General features: G+C 47.8%; 1 protein-coding gene across 1 annotated transcript in view; it reads right to left on the reverse strand.

Annotated features, from left to right (window-relative positions):
* LOC138259999 (solute carrier family 22 member 6-A-like) overlaps positions 1–20141 on the reverse strand; it is a 697494-nt gene extending 677353 nt beyond the window's left edge. The window contains exon 1 of the mRNA XM_069208045.1: positions 19293–20141. Within this exon, the coding sequence (XP_069064146.1) occupies positions 19293–19694 (402 nt within the window). The 5' untranslated portion in view covers positions 19695–20141. The remainder of the gene's footprint in view (positions 1–19292) is intronic.
* Positions 20142–23059: the final 2918 nt, after the last annotated feature.

The following is a 23059-nucleotide window of genomic DNA, read 5'->3' on the forward strand; positions in this document are numbered from 1 at the left end:
TATCTCCAATATTATACTATTGATAGGACACATATTGCGTTTGTCCCAACCCCCTACCCTCCCGGCAGAATGAACAGGTGTTCTGGAATCATAAGAGTTTCCACTCACTGAATGGGCAGATGGTGTGCCTGGCGGACAACTACAGCTCCCATGTCAATGCTAAGTGTCCTGGGTTGGTGCATGATGCCTTTATTCTGAGGAATAGCTGCATCCCATATGTGATGGCCCAACTACAGAGGCACAGGATGTGGCTAATAGGTGAGCCTTGGTCCTCACCCACTGTATGTTAGTGTGTGCCTCTGGTGTTAACCCCCATAGAATTGTGGGAGGCTAAATGTGCTCCTTCAATACTTGCAGGTGCCTCTGTCTACCCAAACCTATTGTGGCTGCTAACCCCTGTGAGGAATGCCAGGGCAGGGGCAGAGGAACGTTATAATGAGGCACATGGGCGAACCAGACAGATCATCGAGAGGACCTTTGGGCTCCTGACAGGTGGATCCCTGTGCTAGTCACCCGAGAAGGTCTGCCAGATAGTAGTGACATGCTGAATGTTGTACAACCTGGCCCTCAGATGGCATGTATCCTTTCTGCAGGAGGAGGAGCCTGGAGATGCCCCTATGGGAGAAGTAGACCCTGAGGACAGTGAGGATAAAGAGGCTGAAGATGAGGACAACAGAACATCAGTTATCTGTAAGTACTTTCAATGACACACAGTTGAGATAGTGAAACTGCACATTTCCATGACTATTGGTGTATTCTGTATGGCTGTAGCATGATGGCATTTACTTCCATTTATCGCTAGTTACTGTCACCTATGGTTTGTCATTTTACAGATGTTGGTGATATAACAACTGTGTACTGATGTACTGACTACAGCCAGCTACAGGTCATTAATTCTATGCTCTAACAGAGTACAGTTCATTTGCAATGGATGTGACTGTTTCCATAAATACACATTTTTAACACATGAAATACTAGTAATCGAGTTGTGTTCAAGTGTGTTTATTGTAGTGTTAATAAATTGAGGTTAAAGTGCAATGGAATGGGTTGATGATGGAGAAAAGTCCAAGGAATTGTTCCAGTCTGTTTGTAGCACAGGTGAAGTGTCTATGGGGCCATTGGAAGGGGAGCAACAGCAGTTCAAAGTGGACAAGGTGACTGATTGGGACAAAAGGGGGACAATCAGGAGAGTCTCATTTCCTGGCGGGGGTCTTGGCAAGTGTCTCTGGCTTCTGTCTGGGTCGCAGGGAAAGTTAGCGGGATGGTTCACCTTCTGCAGGGGGAGGGATGCTGGTGGTCGTGGGTCCTGTGGCGAGGCCTCCTGCCCACTAGCGGCAGTGGAAGGGCAGGGCTGGTCAATGGACTGGCTAGTGGTAGGGGCCCGCTGGTGTTCTGTTGCCTCCCTCATGATGTTGGGCATGTCTGCCAGCACCCCTGCTATGGAGATCAGGGTGGTGGTGATGGCCTGCATGTCCTCCCTGATCCCCTGATACTGTTCCTCCTGCAGCCACCTGATCTCCTGCACGTTGTGAAGGATCTGGCCCATCGTGTCCTGGGAAGCTCCCAAGATTTTGGAGAGTGCCTCCTCCTGGCTCACAGAAGTTCTCCCAGTGTCCCTGTTGGCCTATTTCTCTATCCCCTGAATGGTGTGCCCACTGCCACTGTGCCCAGGTCCCTGATTGTCTTGGGGGCGAGGTGTGGACTGGGATCCCTGTACAGGTGGGCACACTGCTGATTAATGTGCCCTGGGGACAGAGGTGTGGGTACGCTGGGTGGGTGCTGTGGTATGGGATACTGAAGGGGGAGGCTCTATGGTGGTCTGTGAGTGGGCTTGGGAGATCGGATGTCCAGTGGTCCCTGATGGGCCAGGTAGGTCATCCAGATTGAGAAGTCCAGAGTTACTTTCATCACTGGGGGCATCTTCTGTTGGGGGACTGGATAGTCGTGGCACCTCCTCTCCACTGGCATTGGCTGGGGTACCTGTGGGGATGTAATTGATGTATTATGCTTATGCGTATGACATATTGTACATCCCTGGCTCCCCCTCTATCGTTGGTGTTGCCCTGCTACCTTTTGCTTGTGTATGATGATGTATTGTGGGATTGTTAGTTTCCCTATGTTGTGCATTCTGTTGTGATGGGTGTCCATGCAGGGCTGGGAGGGCTGCCCATGCATTGGTATCGCATACAGGGCCTTGCATTGGGGTTAGTCATATGTGTAGGTGCAGTATGTGGGATGGAGTGAAGTGATGGTGAGGGGATGTGATGGCATGCAGGAATGGGGGTGATAAGTAGTAAATGTTGACTTACCAGTGTCCAGTCCTCCGACTACTCCAGCAAGTCCCTCAGGATGCAGAAATGCCAAGACCTGCTCCTCCCATGCTGTGAGCTGTGGGGGAGGAGGTGGGGGTCCACCGCCAGTCCTCTGTATGGCGAGCTGATGCTTTGCTGCTATGGAGCTAGATCCAAGTCACCCTGACAGTCCAGTGGTCCTTCTGTCCAAATTTGGTGGAGGTAAGTCCTTGCCTCCCTACGCCAGACAGTAATCCTGTGTACTGCGTGATCTGCAGCTGCTAGGGCTTCTGTGCACTCTTGCAAGGATTCCTTCGTGCACAGCCTAGCCCAGGTCCCCAGCACTCCGTCCTGCATTGCTCAACTCACTGAGTTGACCACCGACTTCGTGGGACCCTCTTTTGTTGTGCTGAGATGACCGCCGTGCTCAGATTTCTTGAACACCTGTTCAAGTGCTTCTGTGGGTGCTGCCTGCTTCTGCATGGGCTCTCTCTGTTGCTGAGCGCCCTCTTTGTCTCCTCCTCCAGGAGGTGATCTCCTGGTCCTTCCTGGGCACTGGCAGCACCCATTATCTTCAACCACGACTCTTGCAGCTAGCAAGGCTTGTATGTGGTCTTTCTTCGTGGAAAGACCTCTGCATCCTCCAGCACGCTTTGGGACATCTTCTGACCAAAGGAGAAGTTCCTGGCACCTTCTGTTGTTGCAGAATCTTTGGCTTCTTCCACCCGGAGGCAGCCCTTTTGCACCTTCATCCGGGGTTTAGTGGGTTCCTGCCCCCCTGGACAATTGTGTGACTCTTGGACTTGGTCCCCTTCCTTTACAGGTCCTCAGGTCCAGGAATCCGTCTTCAGTGTTTTGCTGGTGCTTGTGGTTCTTGCAGAATCCCCTAACTATTCTGTCTTTCTGGGGTAGTAGGGTAACTTTACTCCTACTTTTCAGTGTCTTGGGGAGGGGTATCTTGGACACCCTTACTGTTTTCTTACAGTCCCAGCAACCCTCTACAACCTCCCATAGGTCTGGCATCCATTCCTGATTCGCATTCCACTTTTGGAGTATATGGTTTGAGAGACTTAACTGTCTTTCTGGGTTAGTAGGATAATGTTACTCTTACTTTTCAGGGTCTTGAGGTGAGTTATCTTGGACACCCTTAGTGTTTTCTTACACTCCCAGCGACCCTTTACACAGTACACTAGGCCTGGGGTCCATTCGTGGTTCACATTCCACTTTTGGAGTATATGGTTTGGGTTGCCCCTAGGCCTATTGTCTCCTATTGCATTCTATTGTGTTCTACACTGTTTGCACTACTTTTCTAAGTGTTGTACTTACCTGATTTTGGTTTGTGTGTATAATTTGCGTATTTTACTTACCTCCTAAGGGACGATATCCTCTGAGATACTTTTGGCATAGTGTCAATAAAATAAAGTACCTTTATTTTTAGTAACTCTGGGTATTGTGTTTCTTATGGTATAGTGCTGTATGATATAATTGGTATAGTAGGAGCTTTGCATGTCTCCTAGTTCAGCCTAAGCTGCTCTGCTATAGCTACCTCTATCAGCCTAAGCTTCTAGAACACTACTAATCTACTAATAAGGGATACCTGGACATGGCACAAGGTGTAAGTACCATCAGGTACCCACTATAAGCCAGGCCAGCCTCCTACATTGGTGGTGCAGCGGTGGGATAAGTACTTTTAACTGCTTTACCACTTTGCCATTGGTGCTTTTCATAAGAAATATATATACCAAATACTTCAGAATATACACAGTAACCTAAACAGTTTAACTTTCCTTCTCTAAAACTTTCTAAAAGGTTTCTAAAAACTTTTAAAAGTTTTCAAAAGTTTTTCTCTGTTCTTTAAAAAGTTCCAAAAACGTTGTTCTCTCTCTGTCCTAAACCTTTTCTATCATGTCTGCAGTAGAGCTTACTCCCACAGCTGCACAGGCAACATATGGGAAACAAAACTTTAAAAGTTCGAGGTGTCTACATTGAAAGAGGTTTAGCAATTGGTAAGAATCCTATAAAAGATCTTCTCCTTAGCCTTCTCCTAGAAAGTGACCAGAACCAGTCTGGCCCATCCCAGGATCAGGAGGTAGAGGAGGGGGTACCCAGCCAGACTCAGATGAGTCCCCTGAGAATGCTGGGGAGGGCTCTTCCAAGGAGCTGGCAGCTTACAGGCCACCTAGTGACACTGGTAGTGCGAGGGGGTCACACATTAGTAGGGCACCTTTCACTCCTAAAGGCCAGGTTACTAGGGTGTGGTCAGTTAGGGACAGTTCCAACTCTGCCAATTCCCACATTTCTTCTGTGTCTCACAATTCCCAAGCCTCCTACCCTGAGGATAACTTAATGGAAAGGGAACTCAGAAAGCTGAGGTTGGAAGAGGCCAGGCTGAAGCTTAGACAGCAGCAGCTGGCCTTAGGGAATCTCTGGATGTGGAAAGGGAAAGACAGAGATTGGGGTTAGTTCCCCATGGTGGCAGCAGCAGTATTTGTGATAGCAATCCTGTTAGAGAGCAAGATTCCAGGAATCTGCATAACATAGTCCTCCTTTACAAGGAGGGGGATGACATTAATAAGTGGTTTGCAGCACTTGATAGGGCCTGTATGGTACAGTTGGTCCCTCAAAGGCAGTGGGCTGCTGTCTTGTGGCTATTTTACACTGGTAAGGGTAGGGATAGGCTCCTTACTATCAGAGAAAGTGATGCTAACAATTACAAAGTTTTGAAGGATGCACTCTTGGATGGATTTGGCTTAACCACTGAACAATACAGGATTAAGTTCAGAGACACCAGAAAAGAGTCCTCTCAAGACTGGACAGACTTTGTAGACTGTTCAGTGAAGGCCTTGGAGGGTTGGTTACATGACAGTAAGGTGACTGACTATGAAAGCCTGTATAATCTAATCCTGAGAGAGCATATTTTGAACAATTGTGTGTCTGATTTGTTGCACCAGTACTTGGTAGACTCAGATCTGACCTCTCCTCAAGAATTGGGAAAGAAGGCAGACAAATGGGTCAGAACCAGAGTGAACAGAAAAGTTCATACAGGGGGTGACAAGGATGGCAAGAAGAAGGATGGTAAGTCTTCTGACAAGGATGGGGACAAACATTAAAAACATTCTGAGTCTTCATCAGGACCACAAAAATCCTCTCGGGGTGGGTCCAAATCCTCTTCTCACAATCAGAAAAAGCCATGGTGTTATTTATGTAAAGTAAAAGGCTCTTGGGCAAGTGATCCCACTTGTCCAAAGGAAAATACCAAGGCTCCCATTACCGCAACCCCAACAGCAACCTCTAGTGCCCCTAGTAATAGCAGTGGTAATGAGAAGTGTACTACAAGTAGCCAATCCAAGGGTGTAGCTGGGCTCACCATGGGCGGTGTAGTTGGGGTTGGTCTTGTTAGGGAGACCAAAGAGGCTGTTTTAGTCTGTGATGGTGGTATTGACTTTGCCAGCTTGGTTGCTTGTCCCCTTAATATGGGTAAGTACAAGCACCTACCCCTAATTAATGGTGTTGAGGTTGAGGCCTACAGGGACACAGGAGTCAGTGTAACTATGGTTATACAGAAATTGGTTCACCCTGTAGGAAAGTACCATCTTGCCTGGCATGTTACCCCCATATTTCACTGTATATATGTTGTTTTAGTCTATGTGCCACTGGGACCCTGCCAGGCAGGGCCCCAGTGCTCATAAGTATGTGCCCTGTATGTGTTCCCTGTGTGATGCCTAACTGTCTCAATGAGGCTCTGCTAAACAGAACCTCAGTGGTTATACTCTCTCTGCTTTCCAAATTTGTCACTAACAGGCTAGTGACTAAATTCACCAATTCACATTGGCATACTGGTACACCCATATCATTCCCTAGTATATGGTACTGAGGTACCCAGGGTATTGGGGTCCCAGGAGATCCCTATGTGCTGCAGCATTTCTTTTGCCACCCCTAGGGAGCTCTGACAATTCTTACACAGGCCTGCCACTGCAGCCTGAGTGAAATAACATCCACGTTATTTCACAGCCATTTCCTACTGCACTTAAATAACTTATAAGTCACCTATATGTCTAACCTTCACCTGGTGAAGGTTGGGTGCAAAGTTACTTAGTGTATGGGCACCCTGGCACTAGCCAAGGGGCCCCCACATCGTTCAGGGCAAATTCCCCAGACTTTGTGTGTGCGGGGACACCATTACACGCGTGCATTGTACATAGGTCACTACCTATGTACAGCGTCACAATGGTAACTCCAAACATGGCCATGTAACATGTCTAAGATCATAGAATTGTCACCCAAATGCCATTCTGGCATTTGGGGGACAATTCCATGATTCCCCGGGTCTCTAGCACAGAACCCGGGTACTGTCAAACTGCCTTTCCGGGCTCTCCACTGCAGCTGCTGCTGCTGCCAACCCCTCAGACAGGTTTCTGCCCTCCTGGGGTCCAGGAAGCCCTGGCCCATGAAGGCAGAATAAAGGACTTCATCTGAGAGAGGGTGTAACACCCTCTCCCTTTGGAAATAGGTGTGAGGGCTGGGGAGGAGTAGCCTCCCTCAGCCTCTGGGAATGCTTTGATGGGCACAGATGGTGCCCATCTCTGCATAAGCCAGTCTACACCGATTCAGGGATCCCCCAGCCCTGCTCTGGCGCAATACTGGACAAAGGAAAGGGGAGTGACCACTTCCCTGACCTGCACCTCCCAGGGGAGATGCCCAGAGCTCCTCCAGAGTGTCCCAGACCTCTGCCATCTTGGAAACAGAGGTGTTTGTGGCACACTAGACTGCTCTTAGTGGCCAGTGTCAGCAGGTGATGTCAGAGGCTCCTTCTGATAGGCTCTTACCTATCTTGGTAGCCAATCCTCCTTCCTAGGTAGCCAAACCTCCTTTTCTGGCTATTTAGGGTCTCTGCTTTGGGGAATTCTTCAGATAACGAATGCAAGAGCTCACCAGAGTTCCTCTGCATCTCCCTCTTCACCTTCTGCCAAAGGATCGACCGCTGACTGCTCAGGACGCCTGCAAAACTGCAACAAAGTAGAAAGACAACTACTAGCAACCTTGTATCGCTTCATCCTGCCGGCTTTCTCGACTGTTTCCAGGTGGTGCATGCTCTGGGGTAGCCTGCCTCCTCTCTGCACCAGGAACTCTGAAGAAATCTCCCGTGGGTCGACGGAATCTTCCCCCTGCAACTGCAGGCAACGAAAGACTGCATCACTGGTCCTCTGGGTCCCCTCTCAGCACAACGAGCGTGGTCCCTGGAACTCAGCAACTCTGTCCAAGTGACTCCCACAGTCCAGTGACTCTTCAGTCCAAGTTTGGTGGAGGTAAGTCCTTGCCTCCCCACGCTAGACTGCATTGCTGGGTACCGCGTGATTTGCAGCTGCTCCAGCTCCTGTGCACTCTTCCAGGATTTCCTTCATGCACAGCCAAGCCTGGGTCCCTGACACTCTAACCTGCAGTGCACAACCTTCTGAGTTGTCCTCCGGCGTCGTGGGACTCCCTTTTGTGACTTTGGGTGGACTCCAGTTCACTTTTCTTCTAAGTGCCTGTTCAGGTACTTCTGTACATGCTGCCTGCTTCTGTGAGGGCTCCCTACATTGCTGGGCACCCCCTCTATCTCCTCATCCAAGTGGTGATATCCTGGTCCCTCCTGGGCCACAGGAGCATCCAAAAACCCAACTGCGACCCTTGCAGCTAGCAAGGCTTGTTTGCGGTCTTTCTGCATGGGAGCACCTCTGCAAGCTTATTCACGACGTGGGACATCCATTCTCCAAAGGGGAAGTTCCTAGTCCTCTTCTTTCTTGCAGAACTACAAGCTTCTTCCAACAGGTGGCAGCTTCCTTGCACCCTCAGCTGGCATTTCCTGGGCTCCTGCCCACTCTCGACTCTGTCGCGACTATTGGACTTGGTCCACTTGTCTTACAGGTACGCAGGTCTGGAAATCCACTGTAGTTACAATGCTGGTGTTTGTTCTTCCTGCAGAATCCCCCATCACGACTTCTGTGCTCTCTGGTGGTAGTAAGTGCACTTTACACATACCTTTCAGGGTCTTGGGGTGGGCTATTTTTCTAACCCTCACTGTCTTCTTACAGTCCCAGCGACCCTCTACAAGCTCACATAGGTTTGGGGTCCATTTGTGGTTCGCATTCTACTTTTGGAGTATATAGTTTCTGTTGCCCCTATACCTATGTGCTCCTATTGCAATCTATTGTACCTTTACACTGCTTGCATTACTTTTCTTCCTATTACCTGCATAATTTTGGTTTGTGTACATATAACTTGTGTATATAACTTATTTTCATACTGAGGGTACTCACTGAGATACTTTTGGCATATTGTCATAAAGATAAAGTACCTTTATTTGTATTACTTCTGTGTATTGTGTTTTCTTATGATATTGCGCATTTGACACCAGTGGCATAGTAGGATCTTTACATGTCTCCTAGTTCATCCTAAGCTGCTTTGCCATAGCTACCTTCTATCAGCCTAAGCTGCTAGAAACACCTCTTCTACACTAATAAGGGATAACTGGACCTGGCACAAGGTGTAAGTACCTATGGTACCCACTACAAGCCAGGCCAGCCTCCTACACACCCTGACCAGCACCTACTTGGTCAGCAGTACCAAGTGACTGATGCTCACAATAACACACCTAGCCACCCCATGGCTGTTGTGAATCTCAAATGGGGGTGTTACTGGTCCAAAGAAAGTTGTGGTAGCCACTGAATTACCTGATTGCTTACTAGGCAATGATTTGGAGACATCAGCTTGGGCTGAAGTGGAGTTGGAGGCTCATGCAGCAATGCTGAGCATTCCTGGGCATATGTTTGCGTTGACAAGGGCTCAGGCCAAAAAGCAAAAAGGACAGGGAAACTCAGATCCTGGAGCAATGGACCAAGTGCTCCCAAAGGCTAGGGATAGTAAGGGTAAATCCTTGCCCACTATCCCTCCCTCTCCAGAAGATTTCCCCTTTGAGGAAGAGACATCCTCTCCCTGTGCAGAACCTACACCAGATGAGCTGGCAGCAGAGTCTGCTGAGCTTTGGGGTGAAGGGATGCGTGCTAGGGAAGAGCTGAGTGTGGCACAGCAGACCTGTCCCACACTAGAGGATTTGAGACAGCAAGCTGTCAAACAGAAGAATGGGGATGTCAGTGATAGCCATAAGGTGTACTGGGAAGAGAACCTCCTGTATACTCAGTCAAGGGACCCTAAACCTGGGGCTGCCAGGAGATTGGTCATCCCGTTGCAGTATAGAGAGTTTCTTCTTACCTTGGAAAATTACATTACTTTGGCTGGGCATTTGTGCCAAAGTAAAACTTGGGACAGGCTTGTTCCCTTGTTTCATTGGCCTCATATGTCAGAGGACACCAAAGAGTTTTGTCGCTCTTGTGTGACCTGCCATGCAAGTTGCAAGACTGGTGGCACACCAAAGCCCCCCTTAATTCCACTTCCTGTGTTTGGGGTGCCTTTTGAAAGGGTAAGGGTTGACATAGTTGGACCCCTTGGCCCTCCAACAGCTTCAGGCAATAGGTTTATCCTTGTGGTAGCGGACCATGCCACGAGGTATCCTGAAGCAATCCCCTTAAGGACCACTACAGCTCCTGCAGTGGCAAAGGCCCTCCTGGGAATTTTTTCCAGAGTGGGCTTCCCTAAGGAAGTGGTATCAGAGAGAGGTAGTAACTTCATGTCATCATACCTCAAAGCAATGTGGAAGGAGTGTGGGGTAACATACAAGTTCACTACTCCTTATCATCCACAAACAAATGGTCTGGTTGAGAGGTTTAATACAACTCTCAAAGGTGTGATGATGGGAATCCCTGAAAAACTCAGAAGGAGATGGGATGTCCTGTTACCTTGCCTCCTTTTTGCTTACAGGGAGGTACTCCAAAAAGGAGTGTGCTTTATCCCCTTTGAACTCCTCTATGGGCCCCCTTTGAGAGGTCCCCTTGCACTTGTTAAGGAGGGTTGGGAACAACCTTTAAAAGCTCCTAAACAAGACATTGTGGATTATGTACTTGGCCAAAGATCAAGAATGGCTGAGTGCATGTAAAAGGCTAGTAAAAACCTTCAGGCCAGCAAGGAGCTGCAAACGCAATGGCATGAACAGAAGACTGTCCTGACCCAGTACCACCCAGGACAGAAGATGTGGGTTTTGATGCCTGTGGCCCCAAGAGCACTCCAGGACAAATGGAGTGGACCCCATCTAATTGTTGAGAAAAAGGATGAGGTTACCTATTTGGTAGACCTAGGCACTGCCAGGAGTCCCCTTAGGGTGCTCCATGTCAGCCGCCTAAAACCCTATTATGACAGGGCTGATCTCACCCTGCTCATGGCAACTGATGAGGGACAGGAATAAGAGAGTGACCCTCTCCCTGATCTCTTCTCCACCACTAAAGCTGATGGCTTAGTGGAGGGAGTAGTACTTGCAGATTGCCTTACTGCTGAGCAGAAGGACAACTGTGGAAACCTCTTAAGTCCGTTTAATGAACTCTTCTCTCTGATACCAGGTACCACTACTTGGTGTGAGCACACAATCAATACTGGAGACAGTTTACCTGTCAAAAGTAAGATTTAGAGGCAGTCTGACCATGTCAGGGACTGCATAAAGCAAGAGGTACAGAAAATGTTAGACTTAGGAGTGATTGAGCCTTCAGAAAGCCCACGGGCTAGCCCAGTGGTGCTTGTCCCAAAACCTCAGAGTAAAAATGGTAAAAGAGATATGAGGTTTTGTGTTGACTATAGAGGGCTCAACCAAGTAACCAAGACAGATGCTCACCCTGTACCCAGGTCAGATCAGCTGATAGATTCACTGGCTTCTGTCAAGTATCTAAGCACTTTTGATTTACCTGCAGGTTATTGGCAGATTGAATTATCAGAAGATGCTAAACCCAAAACTGCATTTCAACCATTGGAGGGCACTATCAATTCACTGTGATTCCCTTATGTGTGAAAAATGCACCTGCCACTTTTCAAAGGTTGGTGAACACAGTCCTGCAAGTGTTGGAAGTCTTTAGTGCACCATACCTGGATGATATAGCTGTCTTTGATTCCACCTGGGCTGATCACCTGGTCCACCTGTGGAAAGATTTGGAGGCCCTGCAAAAGGCAGGCTTCACTATCAAGGCTTCAAAGTGCCAGATAGGGCAGGGGAAAGTGGTTTATCTGGGCCACCTGGTAGGTGGGGAACAGATTGCATCACTGCAGGGGAAGATTCAGACCATTATGGAATGGGCTCCCCCTATAACTCAAACCCAGGTGAGAGCCTTTCTAGGCCTCAGAAGGTACTATAGGAGGTTAATTAAGAACTATGGCTCCATTGCAGCTCCTCTTAATGACCTCACTACTAAGAAGATGCCTAAAAAGGTATAGTGGACAGCTAGCTGTCAAAAAGCTTTTGATGAGCTCAAACAGGCCATGTGCTCTGTACCTGTCCTAAAAAGTCCTTGCTACTCCAAAACGTTCACAGTCCAGACTGATGCTTCTGAATTAGGGGTTGGGGCAGTGCTAATACTGAGGGCCAGGATCAACCTGTTGCTTTCATCAGCAGGAGGTTGACCCCAAGAGAAAAGCGTTGGTCTGCCATAGAGAGGGAGGCCTTTGCTGTGGTTTGGGCACTGAAAAAGATGAGACCATACCTGTTTAGTACTCACTTTATTGTTCAGACAGACCACACACTTCTACTTTGGCTAAAACAAATGAAAGGTGAAAACCCTAAACTGTTGAGGTGGTCCCTCTCCCTACAGGGAATGGACTATACAGTGGAACATACACCAGGGACTACCCACTCCAATGCAGATGGACTCTCCAGATATTTCCACTTAGACAATGAAGACTCATCTGGGCAAAGTTAGCCTTATTGTCCCTCGTTTGGGGGGGGGGGGGCGTGTAGGAAAGTACCATCTTGCCTGGCATGTTACCCCCATTTTTACTTGTGTGTCAGTTGCTTTTGCCTGTGTCACTGGGATCCTGCTAGCCAGGACCCCAGTGCTCATAGTCTGTTGCCTGTATGTGTTCCCTGTGTGGTGCCTAACTGTATCACTGAGGCTCTGCTAACCAGAACCTCAGTGTTTGTGCTCTCTCTGCTTTTAAAATTGTCACTGCAGGCTAGTGACTATTTTCACCAATTCTGATTGGCACACTGGAACACCCTCATGATTCTCTAGTATATGGTACCTAGGTACCCAGGGTATTGGGGTTCCAGGAAATCCCTATGGGCTGCAGCATTTTTTTTGCCACCCATAGGGAGCTGAGACAATTCTGAGAAATAAAATCCACTTGATTTCACAGCCATTTCACACTGCACTTAAGTAACTTATAAGTCACCTATATGTCTAACCCTCACTTAGTGAAGCTTAGGTGCAAAGTTACTAGGTGTGAGGGCACCTTGGCTATAAGTCACCAATATGTCTAACCCTCACTTAGTGAAGGTGAGGTGCAAAGTTACTAAGTGTGAGGGCACCCTGGCACCAAGGTGTCCCTACATTGTTCAGGGCAATTTCCCCAAACTATGTGAGTGCGGGGACACCATTCCACGCGTGCACTACATATAGGTCAATACCTATAGGTAGCTTCACAATGGTAACTCCGAACATGGCCATGTAACATGTCTAGGATCTTGGAATTGTCCCCCCATGCCAAATCTGGTATTGGGGTGCCAATCCCATGCATCCCCGGGGCTCCAGCATGGACCCCGGGTACTGCCAAACTAGCTCTCTGGGGTTTTCTCTGCAGCTACCGCTGCTGCCAACCCTCAGACAGGTTTCTACCCTCCTGGGGTCTGGGCAGCCCATTCCCAGGAAGGCAGAACAAATGATTTCCTCTGAGAGAGGGTGTTACACCCTCTCCCTTAAGGAATAGGTGTTAAGAGCCTGAGAGGAGTAGCCTCTCCTGGCCTCTGGGAATGCCTTGAAGGGCACATGTGGTGCCCTCCATGCATAAACCAGTCTACACCGGTTCAGGGAGCCCACAGCCCCTGGACAAAGGAAAGGGGAGTGACCACTCCCCTGTCCATCACCACCCCAGGGGTGGTGCCCAGAGCTCCTCCAGAGTGTCCCAGACCTCTGCCATCTTGAATGCAGAGGTGTGAGGGCAGAATGGTGACCTCTGAGTGGCTAGGGCCTGCAGGTGACATCAGAGACCCCTCCTGATAGGCTTTTACCTGGTTAGGTAGCCAATCCTCCTCTGAGGGCTATTTAGGGTCTCTCCTGTGGGTTTCTCGTCAGATAACGAATGCAAGAGCTCACCAGAGTTCCTCTGTATCTCCCTCTTTGACGTCTGCCAAGGATCGACCTCTGACTACTCCAGGATGCTTGCAAAACCGCAACAAAGTAGCAAGACTACTACCAGCAACATTGTAGCACCTAATCCTGCCAGCTTTCTCGACTGTTTCTTGGTGGCACATGCTCTGAGGGCTGTCTGCCTTCACCCTGCACTGGAAGCCAAGAAGAAATCTCCCGTGGGTCGACGGAATCTTGCCCCTGCTAATGCAGGCACCAAACGTCTGCATCACCGGTCCTCTGGGTCCCCTCTCGTCTTGACGAGCGTGGTCCCTGGAACACAGGAGCTGGATCCAAGTGACCCCGACAGTCCAGTGGTCCTTCTGTCCAAATTTGGTGGAGGTAAGCCCTTGCCTCCCCACGCCAGACAGTAATCATGTGTACTGCGTGATCTGCAGCTGCTAGGTCATGTGTGCACTTTTGCAAGGATACCTTCGGGCACAGCACAGCCCAGGTCCCCTGCACTCCGTCTGGCATTGCTCAGCTCGCTAAGTTGACCTCCGGCTTCGTGGGACCCTCTTTTGTTGTGTTGAGATGACCGCTGTGCTCAGATTTCTTGAACACCTGTTAAGGAGCTTCTGCGGGTGCTGCCTGCTTCTGCGTGGGCTCTCTCTGTTGCTGAGCGCCCCCTCTGTCTTCTCCAAGGGGCGACCTCCCGGTCCTTCCTGGGCCCGGGCAGCATCCATAATCTTCAACCATGACTCTTGAAGCTAGCAAGGCTTGTTTGTGGTCTTTCTGCATGGAAACAACTCTGCATCCTCCAGCACGCCGTGGGACATCTTCTGACCAAAGGAGAAGCACCTGGCACCTTCCGTTGTTCCAGAATCCTCGGCTTCTTCCACCCGGAGGCAGCCCTTTTGCACCTTCATCCGGAGTTTAGTGGGCTCCCGCCCCCCCTGGACACTTGCATGACTCTTGGACTTGGTCCCCTTCCTTTGCAGGTCCTCAGGTCCAGGAATCCATCTTCAGTGCTTTGCCATCAATTGTTGTCTTTGCAGAATCCTCTATCTCGACTTTACTGTCTTTCTGGGATAGTAGGGTAACTTTACTCCTACTTTTTATGGTCTTGGGATGGGGTATCTTGGACACCCTTAGTGTTTTCTTACACTCCCAGTGTTCCTCTACACACTACACTAGGCCTGGGGTCCATTTGTGGTTCGCATTCCACTTTGGGAGTATATGATTTGTGTTGTCCCTAGGCCTATTGTCTCCCATTGCATTCAATTGTGTTCTACAGTGTTTGCACAACTTTTCTAACTGTTTACTTACCTAATTTTGGTTTATGTGTATATTTTGTGTATATTACTTACCTCCTAAGGGAGTATATCCTCTGAGATACTTTTGGCATATTGGGGGTGATTCCAACTCTGACGGGCGGCTACCGCCGCCCGCCAGGCGGAAACCGCCATTTGGCCGCCACGCGGCCAAAATTCCGCGGCTCCCATTCTGACATTCCCGCTGGGCTGGCGGGCGCTAACCAAGTTAGCGCCCGCCGGCCCAGCGGGAATGAGGCCGCAACACAGGAGCCGGCTCCGAATGGAGCCGGCGTTGTTGCGGCGGTGCGACGGGTGCAGTTGCACCCGTCGTGCTTTTCACTGTCTGCCATGCAGACAGTGAAAAGCAGGCCGGGGCCCTGTAAGGGGGCCCCCGCACTGCCCATGCCAGTGGCATGGGCAGTGCAGGGGCCCCCAGGAGCCCCAGGACACCCGTTACCGCCAGCCTCTTCCTGGCGGTGAAAACCGCCAAAAACAGGCTGGCGGTACGGGGGTCAGAATCCCCAGGGCAGCGGTGCCCTGGCGGCTTCTCCCAGCCGGGGCAAAAACGGCGGATGACCGCCGGCCCCGGCAATCCGACCGCGGCTTTACCGCTGCGGTCGGATTGGGATTGAAGCACTGCCAGCCTGTTGGCGGTGCTTCCGTCATTCGTGGCCCTGGCGGTCCAAGACCGCCAGGGTCAGAATGACCCCCATTGTCACTAAAATAAAGTACCTTTATTTTTAGTAACTCTGAATATTGTGTTTCCTATGATATAGTGCTATATGACATAAGTTGTATAGTAGGTATTTTGCATGTCTCCTAGTTCAGCCTAAGCTGCTCTGCTATAGCTGCCTCTATCAGCCTAAGCTGCTAGAACACTACTAATCTACTCATAAGGGATAACTGGACCTGGCACTAGGTGTAAGTACCATCAGGTACCCACTATAAGCCAGGCCAGCTTCCTACAAAATAGGACCCACATCACCTCCCCTCACAGACCATGCCAGAAACCACAAATCACCCTAGATGACAAACTAACAATGTCCAAACAGGCAAACACCATAACCTCTTCCTGCTTTCTCAAACTAAGAATGCTACTCAAGATCTTCAAGAGGCTTCCAAATAACATGAGACACACGGTCACAAAGGCCCTCATAACCAGCAGACTGGACTATGGCAATGTACTCTATGAGGGCATCTCCAACTAACTCACCCAAAGTCTCCAGACCACCAAGAATGCTGCACCCAGACTCATCCTAGATATCTCCTGCAATGCACACATCTCTTCGTACCTCAGACAAGTACACTGGCTATCCATTCTGAAATGCTGCCAATTCAAGTACTCATCCACGCCTACAAAGCCCTCCACAATGTCAGACCTGCCTACCTCAACCACCACCTTCACTTTTACCACCCAACCAGACAACTATGCGCAGCCTCTCTCATACTTTCAAAAATCCCTTTCATTTGCAGAAGCAAAACAGGAGGCTGATCCTTCTCCTACACCATCACAAAGACCTGGAATGACCTTCCCCAAAACATCAGGATCTCCCCCTCCCAACTCGACTTCTACAAGAAACTGAAGACCTGGCTGTTCAACTAGGAGCTCTGCTCGGCCTCCACTCCTGCATCAGAGCCTGGATACCCTCACTGGGGATAGGTTACGCTGTACAAATTGGCTTAACATAACATAACATCATTTTGATTGGCTGGGTTGTATAATTCCAATACTCACATTTTAGGAACTACTATTTTCTTTTTCCTCAAGTGCTCCGTTAGAGTGCATGTATTTTCTTGCACTATCTCATTCTCATATGCTGCTTCCCTTTCAAATACCCCTCTATTGCTTCCCCCAACCCACTCTTCCATTGCTCCCCTACTCTTCATAGTCAAAGCAAATGCTTTGATTTAGTATTTTTTTTTAAGGCCTGGCAGCTACTATTTACTGCCTGGCTAATCCACAGTGCACTAAAAACTAAAAAGCATTTTATCACATTTTTGTCACACCCCAAGCCCCCTAACCAGTTCCCTTCCATCTGCTCTACCATTGCTCCCCCTCACTCACAGTCCTTTAAATAGATTTTATTTTATCTTTTGGCTGCCCGGCAACTGCTATGTGCTGCCAGACCATTTTGCATTCCAAAAAATACCCTTTCCTGCAAAACAACACCAGATTTACAAGAATCTGGTGCAACAGTACTGATGCGCCAGGTTTCTCGTGCCCACTCCACGCCACCTAACGACACCATGGGTGCGCCATATTTACAATACACCGGACCATGGTGCATGTTAGGCAAATAGCTTCAACATTTTAGATGCTATTGTGGAACTTTGCTGCACTAGTGTCAAAAATGTTGACGCTAGTGCAGCAAAGTGCAAGGAGGCCCATTGACTTCAATGGGTGCGTCCTTTTAATGCCTTCTTTGAGCAGGCATTAAAAATGACGCAAAAAACATTCAATGAAAACGTGTAGATTTAATTGTGCCATTTTTGCGGGTCTCCTAATGCCGGAATGCCGCCCTTGCTTACATTATACCTGGTGTAGGGATAATGTGGCGCAAGAGTTCGCAAAGTGGATCAATGCATGTATTGTGCCACTTTGTAAATATGGCACAGTGATTTTTGCTTTGTTGAGCCACATTAGGGTAAAAAAAATGACGCTAGTGTGGTGCAAGGAGGATCTGGGGCCTTGTAAATCTGGCCCCATGTTTTTTTTAAATTTACTGATCCCAGTGGTATTTGCTATTCTGGACTGGTAAATTTAAAAAATGTTAATAAAAAAAAAAACACGTGGCCTGCGTCATTCCGCTGGTGTGCGCTTGAGGGGCGAGAGATGAGCGTACTAATGTAATCACACTTTTGTTCTTTTTTGGCCGATGCCGCAGAGTATATGCAGAAAACATTGGCAAAGCCAATAGGTCAACAAGATGAGAGGCACTGGACTTGGAAATGCTTGTTTTCTGAAGGTATTGTTGCGAGATGAAGAACGTCTTGAACACTTCTGTTAAGGATGACACTTATTTATTACGGTTACTCATTCAGTGTAATATGAGAATATGGGGTGGTATGACTTTTGCGTATTTATTTGTTTTTGAGTTTTTACTCGAATCCAATTTTCCCTCCTGTCACATTAGAGGAATGAAGATATGTTTTCACTTGCTTCTGCATTTAACGTTTCCTTATGACTGAGTACAGAAACTCTGCTCTACTACAAATGCGGTGTTTAACTGTCATGCATTTTGCAGCATTTGCTTTCTTGCAATTACAATCGTGTTGTCATACAGTGTAAAACTAACATTAAACCAAAAATTGTAATTCAGAAAAAAATGATTTTAAATATATATCATGGCAACAGCCTGATCTCAGGGACATGTTTGCAATGTCTTTATCATCTGGACTTCTGTGATGCTGGCAGTTAGAGCCTGGCTACCCAGATCTTTATTATATCCCACAATCACGTGGTTCCTTATGTCAAAATGGTTCCATTCTGGGATTAGTTGTACCTCAAGAAGAAGGATGAAATGATTTGCACCTTGGCAACCCAGTACTTATTACTCTGTGGCTTCTGGTGCCTGTGACAAAGTTCAACTCATGAAACCCATTGTATTCAGAAGCATACGTAGTGATGATGCTTTTGGTGAAGTTAATGCCAAAGAATAGAAATTCACATGTTCAGAACAAAAGACTCATATTTATCTCAGATATTATTATTGATGTATATATTCTCCTTTTGTTTGTGTATTTATGCATGTCATGTATTATATTATGATACTATCAACCACTGGTGGTCTTACAATAATTTCACTGATGCGAATCTGCAACATTTCAAAACTATATGAATTACACTGCTGCCTTTAAAATGTGCATTAACATCGGCACTATCTGAACTCACAAAATGCAGTTCTTACAACAATCAATCGTAAAATCGTAGTTTTGGGGCGAAAGTGATGGCACAAATGACAGTTCATAGTTGGCTATTGTAATGTAGGTAATTTGTAAATGAGGCAAAACTGTATGAACACACGAGCAGTCTGTATATTGCACCTTTTTTCCTATCGACATCCTGCCAAGCCATAAGGTGTACAAATAATACAAGGAATGTAATATGTTTTCCCATGTCCCACACTTTTATTTGAAACATCATTAAATGCTAGAGCATGAAGACACCGAAGGGCAGGACATTGAGGTTGCTAGCAATGACGATTTAAATCCCTGCGAACACATACAAACGTCACTAAAATTTAAAGGGTCCCACATCTCCCCAAGAAGTAGCAACTGACTTAGTGGTATTTAGCCACAACTGATTATTGTATCCAGAGGGCCGACAAGAGTACCTATTGAAAGCAACATATTGTTGCCTTTCCCTCTGTTTTGACAAAAAATAAACTGAAAACGACAGCGTCGGAAGAGAAAATCTTAGAAACAGAGATTATGGACCTACTCGATACATGTTGGTGTCTCAGGAGTGCAATTGCTTAATCTCTTACCTCCGTGATGATTGTGGAAGCAAATTCACTCCGGTCATAAATCCATCCGTCCAAGCAGGGTTCGACGTCTGCTCTAGTAGTATTGTCACGTGTGATGTTGGGGTTCACAAATCTCCACTGAGCTTTGGTGAACCGCAGACATTTCTCAGGTCTCTGATTGTCATCCAGCGGGATGAAAGCTCTCAGGGCCTCTGCAGAGCCCAACTTCTCTGTCACGTTAGCCCAGTTCATGTCATTTTCTGTGGCATGGATCTGGCAGTGATGACCAGGGAAGGCAGCTGTGAAGTTCTGTAGCAGGTTGTGGCTGGCCATCATCAGTATGGGGATTGCTAGCAAAATAACCTGAATAAACTGGAAGCGGCCCATGCCGCCGACCTGGTCGAGGAGATCTCCAAATGACATGGTGTCTCACACAGGAACACGACAAACTAATTTAATCTGAGGTAAATTTGTGGGATTATGCCCCTCCCAAATCAATTTGTAGGGGTTAATAGAATAATTATGTATGCCTTTAAAGTGTGCAGAAGTGAATATATATAGACACCAGGAGTGTCTTCACTACTAGCAGATGGTGCTAGCTGTTTGTCTCCAGTCAATTGCAGGCTAGAGTTGCTCCTATTTTCCAGACAGGCCAGTGCTCTGATTTACCCTGGCTTGGAATGGCTGGAGTTTGCTCTATATTTGCCTGTCTACTTCTGCCTCCTGATGTCCAGTCCAGTCAGCAATGCTCGTGTCCTGATGAAAGAGGCGAACTGTCTCCTTGGCCTTCTATGGAGAAATCGCACTTTCTTAGTCTCTGGACTGGGGAGTTGTTTGTTGAGAAGGAGGGAGGTAACGGTTTACATTCCCAATTGGCGGCAGGGTGTCGAAATGATTCTTTCCTAGATTATATATGGTTTTGCTGCCTTGCCAAGTTAAAGTTTTACTTTTATTAAGTAGGATTAACTGCGATAGAGAGAACAAGTAACAGAGGGTATTTCGTTTATGTGGAGTAAAGTGCATACACAGGAAAAGATTGTGCCGTGGCTGAGTTAGCAGAGGGATTTTGCAAGTACTGTTACCAGGCAATGGGTTTAAAGGTATTTACAAGTTGCAATCGTCAAGCAAGTCAAACACTTGTAGCACCTTTGATGTGACATAATCAGAGCCGGACTAGGAAATAAAATAGGCCTGGGCAACAAAATAAAAGTGGCTTCCTTTACTGTATCAACTACCTAAACATTTGGCTCACATATACAAATTGTGGCAGTTTTGAACTTGTAAAGACACGCTAAACTGGTGTTTTGCAGGTTATGGAAGATTGCATACATTTTTGATTGCTTCAAGCAATGTTTGTGGGAATATCTTGGAAATCAGCATTAAAAAGCGACCCACCATGCCATAAATAAGCCCAAAAAACAGCAATAAAACGGACCCACGCACTGATCTGCCAAACCAGCCATTCTGGCACTGCCAGATCGCCCTATAGACCAGTATGAATCTGGACATAATGGAGATTATTGGACGCTCAGAGGTCAAATTCTGGTTGTCAGGTAAGCTGGACATTGGCAGTTGTCGCCCATCATTTTTCGTTCCATCACACCCACATTCAATTTGACTGAGGAACACAGGGTTAACCGAAAGAGGAGACAAGGTGAACAACTGAAAGAAAAGTCAATGTTCAAACAGCTGCACTTCATCTAGTGACTGTCACCCCATAACCATCAAGATGGGACTGTGATGCAAAAACAGCCCTGAACATATTTGATAGCAGCTCCATATTGCATTGAGCTGATGACCCAGGCAAGCAGGAGGGTTTGGAAGGTTCTCTCTTCATAAAAGTAGTTTAACAAAGCAGTCCACTTCCGTATGGCTTTTCCAAATGTATTGGATAAGATACTACATATATAGTGAATAACCTATGAAAAGTTCCAATAATCTAGTGACTGGCATAGTACTCAGAAAGACTATCTGCAACAGCAAAGCGTGTGTCAGGGCTGTTTCTTGGGTTGGATGGGTTTAGGATCCCTCAGCCCATCCACACTTGAAAGCAAACCTTTGGCCTCTAGCCTTTAGTGGTTTCCCTTTAACCCCTTACTGAAATGGATTGCATCTTTCCTCACTCGTTTTTCACTTGGCTGAAGGGTCAAGCTTCGTTTGTTCTTTTTTGCGCACCTGGAAAGAACAAAAGCAAGCAAAAATGTAATTGACAAGTTCAGTGGACAGTTGAACAGACATATGGAATGTAGTGTCTGATGTACAAATCCTCTTTTGTGGTTGCAAAGCCTGCGATACGCAAAACTGTAGGAAAGTACCAGCTTGCCTGGCATGTTACCCCCATTTTTTACTTGTATGTATGTTTGTTTTTGCCTGTGTCACTGGGATCCTGCTAGCCAGGACCCCAGTGCTCATAAAGTGTGCCCTGTATGTGTTCCCTGGGTGGTGCCTAACTGTGTCACTGAGGCCCTGCTAACCAGAACCTCAGTGTTTATGCTCTCTCTGCTTTTAAAATTGTCACTGCAGGCTAGTGATTAATTTTACCAATTCTGATGGCACACTGGAACACCCTTATAATTCCCTAGTATATGGTACCTAGGTACCCAGGGTATTGGGGTTCCAGGAGATCCCTACGGGTTGCAGCATTTCTTTTGCCACCCATAGGGAGCTCAGACAAATCTTACACAGGTCTGCCACTGCAGCCTGAGTGAAATAACGTCCACGTTATTTCACAGCCATTTTACACGGCACTTAAGTAACTTATAAGTCACCTATATGTCTTACCTTCACTTGCTGAAGGTTAGGTGCAAAGTTACTAAGTGTGAGTGCACCCTGGTACTGCCAAACCAGCTCTCTGGGTTTTTTTCTTCAGCTACCGCTGCTGCCAACCCACAGACAGGGTTCTGCCCTCCTGGGGTCTGTGCAGCCCGGTCCCAGGAAGGCAGAACAAAGAATTTCCTCTGAGAGAGGGTGTTACTCCCTTTCCCTTTGGAAATACGTGTTAAGGGCTGGGGAGGAGTAGCCTCCATCAGCCTCTGGAAATGCTTTGAAGGGCACAGATGGTGCCCTCCTTGCATAAGACAGTCTACAACAGATCAGGGAACCCCCAGTCCCTACTCTGGCGCGAAACTGGACAAAGGAAAGGGGAGTGACCACTCCCCTGTCCATTACCACCCCAGGGGTGGTGCCCAGAGCTCCTCCAGTGTGTCCCAGACCTCTGCCATATTGAATCCAGAGGTGTGAGGGCACAATGGAGGCCTCTGAGTGGCCAGTGCCAGCAGGTGACGTCAGAGACCCCTCCTGGTAGGTGTTTACCTTACTAGGTGGCCAATCCTCCTCTGAGGGCTATTTAGGGTCTCCCCTGTGGGCTTTTCCTCAGATAACGACTTGCAAGAATTCACCAGAGTTCCTCTGCATCTCCCTCTTTGACACTCTGCCAAGGATCGACTGCTGACTACTCCAGGATGCCTGCAAAACTGCAACAAAGTAGCAAGAAGACTACTAGTGACATTGTAGCACCTAATCTTGCTGGTTTTCTCGACTGTTTCCTGGTGGTGCATGCTCTGGGGGCTGTCTGCATTCACCCTGCACTGGAAGCCAAGAGGAAATCTCCCGTGGGTCGACGGAATCTTCCCTCTGCTAACGCAGGCACCAAACTTCTGCTTCACCGGTCCTCTGGGTCTCCTCTCATCATAATAAGTGTGATCCCTGGAACACAGAAGCTGGATCCAAGTGACCCCAACAGTCCAGTGGTCCATCTGTCCCAATTTGGTGGAGGTAAGTCCTTGCCT

The sequence above is a fragment of the Pleurodeles waltl genome, chromosome 9 (genome assembly GCF_031143425.1).
Source record: "Pleurodeles waltl isolate 20211129_DDA chromosome 9, aPleWal1.hap1.20221129, whole genome shotgun sequence".
NCBI lineage: Eukaryota > Metazoa > Chordata > Amphibia > Caudata > Salamandridae > Pleurodeles > Pleurodeles waltl.